Source organism: Meleagris gallopavo, chromosome 1 (assembly GCF_000146605.3).
Source record: "Meleagris gallopavo isolate NT-WF06-2002-E0010 breed Aviagen turkey brand Nicholas breeding stock chromosome 1, Turkey_5.1, whole genome shotgun sequence".
NCBI classification, from domain to species: Eukaryota; Metazoa; Chordata; class Aves; order Galliformes; family Phasianidae; genus Meleagris; species Meleagris gallopavo.
In genome coordinates, this window is record NC_015011.2 from 87,151,325 (window position 1) to 87,163,493 (window position 12,169).

Consider the following 12,169-nt stretch of genomic DNA (forward strand, 5'->3'; position numbering starts at 1 on the left):
TTTTTGAAGGGGTTAATCCTGCTTTAACTGGTGCATGTGATCAGATCCCTTTTTACATTGTTTACATTGTTAGACATTAGGAAATACTACTTCTCTGAGAGAGTGGTCAGGCACTGGAATGGGTTGCCCAGGGAGATGGTGGAGTCACTGTCCCTGAAGGTGTTCGGGGAATGTATAGATATGGTACTAAGGGACATGGGTTAGTGGGAAATACTGGTGGTAGGTGGATAGTTGGACTCGATGATCTCAAGGTCTTTTCCAACTTTGGAGATTCTATGATTTTTATAACAATTTTGGGGGACTTCCTCAAAAAGTGAAAATGTTATGAGTTCATTCCAAGCAGGGTGAAGGGAAGACTGGCAACTGGTTTGGACTGAGTCTTTTCCTCCCTACTGAAGTTTAACAAAAAATCTGACTATTCTCTATGAGACTTTGATATTAGCTTTCTAAATGCACAGTTTCTTGTTGGTAGTTTCGCAAAAATGCTTGAACTTAAGATAGGAGCTGCCATCTGCAAGTATTATATATAGCAATGGGGAGCAGAATAGGCCCTGCACAATCCACGATGAGATGGTTTTGGGCCTGCTCTGAAAGCTAGATGCTCACAAGTCTATGGGACCAGATGGGTTTTACCCTAGAGTGCTGAGGGAGTTGGAGATGTGGTTGTCAAGCCACTCTCCATCATCCTTCGACTGTCCTGGCTATCTGGGAATGTCCTGGTGGACTGGAGACTGGCAGATATGATACCCGTCTTCAAAAAGGGCTGGAAAGATGATCCTGGTAGCTACAGACCTATCAGTCTCACCTCGGTGTCGGGGAAGGTAATGGAGCAGATAATTGCAGGAATCATCATGGATTAACTAAAGGTCAGCCAGAGGATCAGGCCCAGTCAGCATGGATTTATGAATGGTAGATCCTTTTTGACAAACCTGATTTCGTTCTATGACGGTGACCTGCTTAGTGGATGAAGGTAAGGGTGTCGATGTGGTCTACCCGGACTTCAGTAAAGCCTTTGACACTGTCCCTCGCAACATCCTTGTGGAAAAGCTGGCTGCCCATTGTTTGGATGGACGTATGCTCAGCTGGGCGAAACACTGGCTGGATGGCCGAGCCCAAAGAGTTGTGGTCAATGGAGTTAAACCCAATTGGCAGCCGGTTACGAGCAGTGTCCCCCAGGACTCGGCACTGGGGTTGCTTCTATTTAACATTTTTATTAATGATCTTGACAAGGGGATTGAGTGAAACCTCAGTAAGTTTGCAGATGACAGCAAGTTGGGAGGGAGTGTTAATCTGCCAGAGGGATTGAGATTCTTCTCTGTTGGTTCTTGTCAACGGTTTACGGGCTGGTTCGGCCCGGTTCCGTGACTAGAAGGGCGGAGGGATCCGCGGATCCGCGCCCCCGGAAAAAAAAGAAAATAAGGGACCCCGAAATAATTGAAAACAGTGGCAACAATCTGAGGTAAAACAAAGTAATTTACTAAATATGGTATCAACAGAATTTTATAAGGAGAGAGAGTGTGAAATTGATGGTGGATCGGCCTTACCACAACGCTGAGATGAGAAGCGCAGGCAGAGAAGCGCAGGCGAGAAGCGCAGGCAGAGAAGCGCAAGCGAAGCAGCGCAGGCAGAGAAGCGCAAGCGAAGCAGCGCAGGCAGAGAAGAGAGCATCAGGTGACCTTGCCGGGAGTTATATCTCCTCGCTGACCGCAAAGCCCCCTGGGGAAACGTAGCTGCTCTTCTCCGCTGGACAGGCACCCGGAACTTGAGCATCAGCAGTCAAACCCCCAGTACATTGCATGATGTTATGATGTGGAATACCGATAATGAAAAATCATGAAACCATGACAGTTCTATTTATTTATTATATATTCTTTTAAGATCTTAAATGGTAACTTATATCCTAACTTACAAATAAACAAAAATCTGTCCCTGAATTTGAGACACTAAAGCACCGTGTTCTGTTTTAAAAATGTTTTAAAGATTTTGCTGTATGTAAAGCACTTCACTAAGTAAATGTAAAATAACTACAACTTAAATATAAGAATAAAAGTAAACATGAATACACTATCAGTATATTTAAATATAAAATAACTATTTACCAAAGAAGGAAGGCACAGTCCTAAACTGACAGTTACGCATCTATTCAAATCCTTATACATTTAGTTTAGGCTTGAGAGTATTTGAAGATGACAAAAAAGAGATGTCACTAGATGGCACTGACTTCTACTATATGCAGTGTAGTAGCTTCTTTGCTATGTGCAAATCAGGCCTCAGCTGAATCCTTGCAGATATCAGTTCTTTAAAGAACTAAGAGTTCAATGCAATACAAAAGCAACAACTAGCATAATTTGGTGTGTTGGGAAATACTTTAAGGAAGAGGATCCAAAAGTATTGGAGTAAAGTTAGGGCGGTCCCTGGAGGAGGCTCAAGGAAACTTTATCACTCTCTACGACATCCTGAAAGAAGGTTGTGATGAGGTGGGGGTTGGCCTCTTCTCCTGAGTGACAGCAATAGGACAAGAGGGAATGGCCTTATGTTGTGCTGGAGGACATTCAGTTGGGTATTATGAAAAAAGGATGAGGCAGTGCAACAAGCTGCCCAGGAAGATGGTGGAATTACTGTCTCTGGAGGTGTGCAAGGGTCGATGTGGCACTGAAGGACATTGGCTAGTAGGCATGGTGGTAATGGGCTAGGTGATAGTGGTCTTTTCCAACCTTGATGATTCTATGATCATCATATGACTACTGTTAACTTTGATGGGCATAAATGAGGGAAATATCTATGTAATGCTCCTTCTGTTCTGTCCCAGTTTCTTTCTAATGACAAGACAAAGCTGTGTGTTTTGAGGGCTGTGTTTTCCCTGTTTCCAAGTTCCTAGGCATTGGCCTCTAACTGCGTTAAGATGGGAGGTGATGGGCTCAAGTCTGCTAAAAATTACCTTCCTAACACTATGTGTAGCTTTATTGACTAGAATTTATTGAATAATCTAGTCTTTCGACAAACATCTCTCCTCCAGAGACTTGCATGTCAGTTGTGATCACACAGCTTGCACAGTTTGCGCTGACCCATGGATGATGGGGTGGTCCCTGCGGCCTGTTCCTATCTTGTATTACTGTAACTCACTGCTAAAGGCAGAGTCAGTTACTTCTTGTCTGTGCAAGCTCTTTCCTTTATCACAGTGAAGTTCTCTGCATCTCCCTGCCTTTCCTGAGCAATTTCAGTTTAATCAGATGAGCTGAGTCTTGATAAATCCACAAGCATGTATCTTGCATCTGAATTGCAGAATGAACAAGGGCCTGTAAGTGCAGTGAAGCGTAGGTTAAAAGCCTGCTCAGGGTTTTACTGCATATAAGCACTTCGCAAAGTGGCTATTCTAATTATTTGATTCATTTTATGGCAACGATTGGCTTCATAGATAAGGGGAGGGAGGAAGCAATTTAAGGCTAATTACAGAAGAATTAAGGTAAGGAGGTCTTATTTACTGTAGTGAAATCTAATACTGAATATGAGAGCTCTTTCGTACCCTAAAGGACAGATTGAAAAACACTTGAGACAAACCAATGTATAAGAAAATCTTAACAGCCTCAGAATGTTAAAGGTTTTGTTTTCAATCTTTTCTTATCACTAGTATTCAAGGAAAATATATCTGTGCACACTATAAAATAAAATTTATTTTGCAGTTAATCTGACAAGGTTTTGGAATAAAAAAAATATAAGACTATTACATCCTGTTTAGCCTACAATTATTTTTTTCTCCAACTTTGAACAGAATTGTTGAATGTACCTATCTCTCTTCTGCATTGCTATAGAATACTCCACTAATGAACTGAAAGAAAAGAAAAAAAAAGAAAAAAAAAGAAAAAAAAAGATTATTTATTTTCCTCAGGAACACAGTGGTTCTCATTGAAGGGAAAGAATGGACAAGAGAAAAAGTATTTAAAGTAGGAACTTCCTAATGAATGTGTGCTCTTAGTTTAGTGTGCTCATGGAGCACATGACGATATGAGAGTACTGATCACTTCACTGCACTTAATTAATCCTGTTTTAATGTCCTCCCCTGTGCACTACTGAACTGGAGGAGATGCCTCTAAATCATGAATATAAATTGCCTGTACTTGTTTGGGGTTCAGCTGAAGACAAGCTTTGCACACCTGTGATCTTATGTCCTCCTCCAGCTCTAGCAGAAATCTTCTAACCAAACGGATGCTATTTTACAAGACTAGATCTTCAAATTTTTCTGTTTTCTGAAGCTTAAAGTGAGCCATAGAAATGGGAGGGTTAACAGCTTATCTCAAAGGGAGAAAAGGCTGAAATAAATATTCAGGAATTGTTTATTTTACACTTTTTCTATTTTACACTCAATATACAACACTAGGAATTGGTCAAGCCCAAGGGACAGTTGCTGTAGCTCTCTGTATCCCATCTCAGTCTGCATGTTCTGAGATGTACTTTTTTGCTTTTGAATATGAAAGAAGTAGATCTCTACCACTAGAAGACCCACAAATTAGAAATTCTCTGTGGACTGAGGAAAGTTAAGGGTTGAATAGAAAAACTTCCTTGATTGACCTAAGCAGAACTTCCACAGACTGTTTATCCTCCAGTCTCTGCTGTCCAGCCTACGTCACTCACAAATGCCAGACCTAATTAACAGTATAAATGTGGCCTGAAGGCAGTTGCTGTACTCTTAATCCTACTGCATCTTGGATGTGGCTTAAACCATGTGACTAACTTAGGCAGTTAAGATGTCGTCATAAGAATTTAGGAAAGCTGCATTATTAAACTTTAAATACACACCCCATCTGATTCTGCAATAGCTTCCACACAGATTCCTACTGATGCTTTCCTATTGCATATGCACATAACCTGCTTCCACAGAGGAATGTCCCAGGCAGGAAAACTTTGCCAAACGGTATGTTTATTTCTTTTGTGCTTTTCCATTTGATACGAGGGTAAAAAAAGCTACCTGACTTAGAGAGGTGATGCCAAACCATGGCTAAGAGTAGGAAATTAATGATTAATAAATTCATGAATCAAGAGGCTGCAACGGCAGTTTATCATTGATCCATCATGAGATGCCAAGAGACAAGGACTTGGGAAAAGGAACTCGAAAATATTCAAACGTACACTGGATTATCTTGACAGGTGAATGTTACTGCTTGAATTTCATGTAGTCTGTAAGGGAGACAAGGGTCTATCTTTGACCTTTCTGCAGAAAGTTTGGAAGAAAAGGATTCTTCCAGGTTACAGAAACCCTTCCTGAAAAGATCTGAAGCATTAGGCAACTATATGACCCTACATCTACAGATTGCTTTCTGCAGCATCAGAATGCGCAAGAATTACTTTGGTTAGCATTCACTTGTAACTGAAGGCACGATCAAGGAATTTCTGACACAATGGGAAGAAAAATCACATACCTGGCAACAGAAATTCTGTATAGTCTTGAAACATACTTCATTGGGATTGTATAGATCTACCAACAGTCACATAACTTCAAGATACGGTGATATTACTTGAAGGGTTGCCTATGTCACTGCTCTACCTCACATTTTTTTCTGTCACCATCCATTTCCATTGCTTTGCGTTAATGTTATACTTCAACTGCCACTTCTTCTTTATTTTCTTGTTGAAATAAGAGATAATGCATAAATTCTATGAAAAAGGAGTTCCTTTATTTTTTTAAAAAAGGATCATTTTTTTCCATTACCAAGTGAAAACTTTACAAAGTAAAGTATTTCTCTTCCAATAGTATTTTAATATAAAAACTTAAATCACTTACTGTGGTCTTACTGTTCTAACAGGAAGTCCTGTGGCACTGCAGGAAACTGAACCCAGGCAGATTCAGCTTCACTGCAGCGTCTGATTGTTATTTTGTCATCTCATTGAAACCAGTTCTGTGACCATTCACCAGAAGCAAAAAATCCTTAATGATAAAAGAATTGAAGACTAACAGCATTATTTACAATGAGAATCTCTGTTTTAAAAAAATTTATTTTGAAAGTTAGATACAATCTTAAAATTGTACAAAGACAACAAGCACTCAAATTACACAAGAAGTTAGCAGTGAGTACAGTGTGAACACAACAGTGGTGAGTCTTGCCTCTCTTCATATGTAAATACCAATAGAGATAACCCTTACCAAACTTCCAGCTTGTTTTTTTTTTTCTCCTCCCCAAAACCCTCATGATGCTGCAAAACTTAGTGGAGAGCACATCACGGTTCAGTTCAACAGAATTGATAAAAAGGGCTCAAACTAAAAATAGTCCTTCTATCATGAGAATATCCCATACTTTGCAGAACCAAGTTTCTCTCTCAGTTGAAAAACCACTTTCCTTTTCATTATATCCTGTGTTTCATTCCCTATAAGGACCTGCCAAATTAAAGGCTTGAAATACTCAAAAATACTAGAACTCACGTTTTTCAAGAACATGCAAGCTGAAACTAATATGGTTTATCTATGTAATTCACAGAACAGAGAGTATTCCTTTCGTCCAGTATTTTACTCTTTGAAAGTGTTCTAAAAAATGCATTTCAGAGTCATTTTAGCTGTGAACTGGCTAAGCTAATGTACATACATGATCAAAGTATGTTCTTTTTGAAATTACATGTAATTTCAAATATATTACTAAAAAATGCAGTGTTCCTGCAGAAAAACAAACAAAACAAACAAACAAAAAACCCCATGGAGACTCTTAAACGCAACCAGAGCCCCTGTTCCAGGAATTTGTTATTACTTAGTTTTAGAATTACCAGGAAACCTCTGCTGTAAATCTTCCTTAAAATCAATGGTAATTAAAAACAAGGTTATTTTTGTTCAACTATAGCCACAACAGCAAAATTATGGTACAAACTTGACTGCTTGCAGGACTCGATTCCAAGACTTAGTGGAACCATTTTTACTTCAAAAGAAAACAACTGTAAATGTCTTGCTTGTGACTTGGGCTATGTCCATAAATACACACTTGTTATTCTTTCTAGGTACTGGAATTGCTTTATTTTTCCATTGTTTTAACTTGTTGTAAGTATCTGTTGCAATGTTGATTTTGATTTCATAAAGTTTCAAAAAACTTTTTTTTTTTAAGTTATAAGAATCCTATTATTAAGACATCATTGTCTTACAAATTGCTGTGCGTTGGAATTCAGCCAGTTCCATTCAAAATCCTGATGGTCAACTTTTTGTTTTAGGTCAGTTACAGGTTACAGTATACAGGTATGATTACACTGAAAGGGTAGTAGTAAATCTGCATTAAAAATAAATTGATATTAGATACTTAAGCCACAAAAGATAGTCACAGAATTGTATTAATTCTGTGCAAAGAACCTAAATTTATAGACTACTTCTTAAGTAGAAAGTAAACAGGGTGATATAATACTGCTTTGCCTTAACGAATGTGTGACTGCTCTTAAACAAAAGTTGTAGCTATCACTAACTTTCATTTTTAAGATTTTCTCTTTGCTTTGATGTGCAAGAGTATACTTAATATTACCATATGTTTTGTTTTTTCATTTCACTGCAACAGGACAGCAGCTGTAAAACAAACAAACAAAAAAACACTCCGAAAAACCATGACAAACAAACAAAAAACCCCATACATTCTGCTATGGTCAGGACAGAAAAGTCTCTTGGCAGGTGTACCTTTCACTTGGCTTTAGAAGATTTATAAAACAGTTTTAGCCCAAGGCAGTTTATAAGCTTAAGCAAAGCCCAAGCTCTTGCAGTAGTAAATGATATTTGGGAAAGCAAATTTTGATATACAGGATTAAAGTAAAACAAAACCAAACCATTATTATGTTATTTGTCTGAAGTCCTACACCAGCAATTACTGTAGGATTGCTACACCTGCATGAAATCCCACTAGCTTCAACAGAGACCAATGGTGCAGCACTGTAGTGAGTACCCACGTACTGGCACATGCCTTCTGCTTTTCGCTTTTGTCCATTTATTCAAGCACTTCCCATAGCAGAAGGCTAGAAGACACTGTTGTAACACTAACTGCATTTCTGCAGGAATTGCACAAAAAAAGCAGTTGTTACCAAGTATGTTACCAAGTCTCTTTTAATCCAGCAAAAGAGACTCTCCTCTAGAAATTAGCCACGGAAACAAAATAAGTAGGTTACTTAGTCTCTTTTAGCAAATACATAGTATTGCTGTAAATATCCTGATAAAAGAAATAATGTGATATTGTCAAACTTTACAAGGAAAGGAAGATGAACAGAAAACTGGCTCCACTTGAGGGAGTTAAAGCATGCTTGCATCATTATATCCGCTGAGCGGAGCATTTCTATGCAACTTAGAAAATGCTTGACACCTCCTTAAATTCATCTAAAGAAAATCAAGCTCTTTTTACAATGCTCCACCATTCCGTTAAAAACACTGCAGAGCAAGCACTTGCATCAAATTGACTATTTATCGTAATAATTTGGATTAGCTTAGTAACAGTTTACTAGATTTGGGAGAGAGCAACATTACTGAACTTCTTCAACTTATGTTTAAATTTTTGTCAGTTCAATAGGTGGCATCTTGGCACAGAATAAGAAATACACCCCAGGTGTGTAATTCCATTACAGCATCAAAGTATACAGGCTTTCCTAGCTATTCTTACAAATACTGAATAGCCTTTGCAGTAACTATTTTGAAAAGTATTTTAATCATTTTACCTCCTTTGACTAAAAAGCTGAGGCGAGAAGTAAAGGACCTGCAGGGAGACGGAGGAGCCTGTTCCCCTGCACACTGTGAGAAGCTTGCTCAACTCCACTGTTTTGTTCCTCCTCCACCCCCAGTTTAAACTCAGCATCTTTTATCTTGCTGTAAGAAATAGGCATTCATTCCCCCTACTACTATGATCTTGGTCCAGTGTAAGATTTGTTTGCTAGCAGCTGTGCTGTAAACCACACGTAATTATTAGTTCGTTCACTTAGCTTTCAAAGTTTGGCACTGAAACTGGAGGGAACATAGTAAACCAAGAAAAGGATGCGGAGATTTAAAAAAACAGACATGGCAAATCTTCAGAACTTTTGGCTTTATAAGAATAGTGGAGTTCAAAGGTTGGTACAAAAGGCCACCTTTTAGGCTAGATAATGAGTGCATCCACAGTTGCATCAAATAGGGTTAGAGTATTCTAGAAGCAAAATGTCTCCTCTTTTAAAACCTAAGCCAACTTGATTAGGAAATTGCAATCATCCTCCCCAGCAGATCACTTACGTTAACTAACCATTTTACAGCCTCTTCCATTTTTAATGTGCAGTACTTCTTGGTCACTCACGGAGAAGATTCTGGACAAAGCAATCCACTGACACAATGAACAATTCCTACTGCATCCTCTTCTCTGTGTATTCAGATGCACAGTTAAGGTAAGGGAGGTTCTCCACCCAAGTGCCTTTCTCTTAGCGTCAGTTACAGCTGGACTGAACACAGACAGGACGTATGCCAGGCATGTTCCCTGCACTCAGTGTGAGTCCTACATCAAAGCAGCTCTCGAGTCTACAGCAGGGTTAGCGACAGTCTCCAGCATACCACTTAGTTCACAAATAGATTGTCATTTCTACAATACAAAATAGCTTGTAAAACCAATATGTAACACTGTATATATGCATGAATATAAAAATAAACCACACCATCAATATGTAAAACTTCACAACGATGATTAAAACAGTTTTCTTCTCAGCGATCTTCAGTATTGATGAGTTGGTTCTCATTGTCGTACCCATCGGGCAGGTACGCTTTCCTTAGCTGCTCTGACTTAGGTATCGAACTTCCATTCTTGACATAGCGAGACAGGAAGGCTCGCACAGAAGGATGATCGGCCTTCTCAAGAGGAATATTAGCTTCCAGGCACATTTTCACAAAGTCCTGGATGACGTTGGTTTTCTCTGTCTGAGCAGTGCTGTTGCACTGAAGGGAGGCAGTCAGAGTCCTCTGCTTCTTCCTGACGTTCTGTTCTTCAAACTCCGCCTTCCGCTTTGTATGTGTTTTGGACTTGAGGTGGTCATTGATCGCCGATTTGCGGACGTGATTCAGAACCACGTTGCAGGAAGTGCAGAAGAGTTTTCCGCCGTCTTCATGCAGCTCGCTGCCAAACTCAGTTACCCGATCCTGAGGAGTTACGTACAAAGCAGTCTTCGAGCGGTTACGTGACGGAGCGGACTTCACTCCAAACCGTTCCATTGTGGCCTTCGGTGAGCTTTACCTGAAAGCTGAAGAAAAATGCCATTGAGACACGGGAATGATTTCAATCGAACCGTCTTGAGTGCTGACCATCCAGCATGGTGCTAACTGCCATCTAAAAGCCAATCACGTGTCAGATATATTAACAAAACTATTACTGAACGGTTCTGCAGCTTGAAGTTTTCCTTTGAAGAAGGAAGTTCCTCGTGGGTCACAGTAAACTACTTTTTAGTTTCTAAGCTGCAAAGCTCAGGTGAACCCTTCAATCTATTCATCACTGAAAGTCACACAAAGTTGTTTTTTTTTTTCCCCCCACAAATACAGTTTAATCTTGAAGATAAAGTTTGTCTTCTTATTATTTTAAACATATTTGACAATTTACTAGCTATGTTGAGTCAGTATTTTTCTCTTGATTTCCTGAAAGTCTGCATTACCTGTGTTAGAAAAAAACTCAGGCAAGAAGGCCATCACTGTCAAGTTATATAGACTTAAACAATAAAGTGATCTGAGCTTTGCTGGCACTCATTACTCACTTGGAACACCTTTCACTTTTATCCCTGCCTCAAACCTCAGCTATTAGACTGTGCCTTAACTTAGAGTCAGATTTTTTTTTTGTGATTGCAATGAAAGTGAAACAAAAGCAGCCTGATGTGAACAGAAACCTGCATATATGTGTTTCAATTAAAAATAAAAGCCTGTTGTTTTTTTTTTTTTTAATTTATTTTTCTTCCATGGAGACAACTACTCTCAGAAAGGTAACTGATTACTCAGAGAAGACAGCAGGGTTGTCTTTAGCATCACTTTAAAATTACATTACCAAAGCAAGCAATAATCTAGTCAAGCATACTAAAATCAATCAGGCTCTACTTCTCTTACTGTTGTTACATTTTCAATGTAAAAGACTGAAAAACTTCCCTATGTTCAGGTTGAGGGTTTTGGGGTGTTTTTTTTGTTTGTTTGTTTTTGAGGAAAATGACAATTCACAAATATTTTGAGGAAATCTAACAGGTTGCCTGGATATTTACTTACGGGGATGAATGACTTGCAGGAATATTGCATTACCTCTGCTGACTACTAGACAGAAAGAGAGATCTGTGTAACTGTAGATGTGTCTCTATATTTACTTAGTTACATGCAGTTTGCTGTTGTAACTTTTAAAAAAATCTGCCTTTAAAAGCCACGGATTTCCCAACTAGCTGTAAGGCAAGCCAGTCCAACTTTAAGGACTGAACAGAGCTTGTGCTGCCCAGAATGCCTTTAACTTGCTCTGGAAATAGAGCCATCAAACAGAATTCAGTCTTGACAATTTTAGTCTTCAAAAAACACACTGCCACATGAGGAGCTGACATCCTTTTTGAACATGGGAGATGAAAATCTTGCTGTCAGATACTTTCTCAGTCCGTTTTCTGAACTATCATCTGCTACTTTCCAGAACTACAGGCTTGAATGATCCTGCACAACCCTACGGAGCGAGGTATTTTCTGTTGGGATCAATGGCACTTTTTCCTGTTTGTTACCTAATGGGTTCTCTATCCCCACGAGTTTCACAAGCAACTGAAAGCCTCCCGAAACCAAACTTTCAACAAGTCTTATCCCAACGTCAACTTGTTGCTGAGGACTTGGAAATGTCAAAACGAATCATACACAGCTTCTATCAGGATTGAAGGCAGTAATTCCGCGAGCTGGACAAGCTCTGAAAACACGGGACGTTTCTCTCCCAGTCTCAAAGGTCTGGCAGGGATTGCTCAGAAGCAAGGCCGGCTGGCCGAGCGCGGGGACGAAGCACGGCTCCGGGAGGCTGCGGGAGGGCTGATAAGCGAGCTCCGCTAACAGCTCACGCTGAGGCGGAACCACCGCACGTGCGCAGGATCTGCGGGCGACTCCGGAGCGCACGTAAGGTGAGGAGAAGGAAGGTCTGCAGCGGTCCGATAGGCGTAGCCGTGTCTTTGCCAAGCGAAGCTGCCCGCAAAGTCAGAGACGGGCGCGTCTGTTTCCCGGGGCAGCGTC

At 39.8% G+C, this 12,169-nt stretch overlaps 1 protein-coding gene across 2 annotated transcripts; it reads right to left on the minus strand.

Moving 5' to 3' along the window:
• Nucleotides 1-5,970: 5,970 nt before the first annotated feature.
• CGGBP1 (CGG triplet repeat binding protein 1) lies at nt 5,971-12,163 on the minus strand. 2 transcript variants are annotated; one of them, XM_010720885.2, is made up of 2 exons: nt 11,807-12,163; nt 5,971-10,191 (listed from the first exon to the last, which is right to left on the minus strand). In XM_010720885.2, exon 2 carries the CDS (start codon nt 10,160-10,162, stop codon nt 9,659-9,661), a length of 504 nt encoding a protein of 167 aa, XP_010719187.1. In that variant the 5' UTR covers nt 10,163-10,191; nt 11,807-12,163; the 3' UTR covers nt 5,971-9,658. The 2 variants fall into 2 exon arrangements, with proteins under 2 accessions (XP_010719187.1, XP_010719180.1); XM_010720878.2 differs by having other exon boundaries at nt 11,680-12,163.
• Nucleotides 12,164-12,169: the final 6 nt, after the last annotated feature.

What these genes read in the sequence shown, in the direction of transcription:
- CGGBP1 (XM_010720885.2), bottom strand. Translation starts at nt 10,162, where the DNA reads ATGGAACGGTTTGGAGTGAAGTCCGCTCCGTCACGTAACCGCTCGAAG.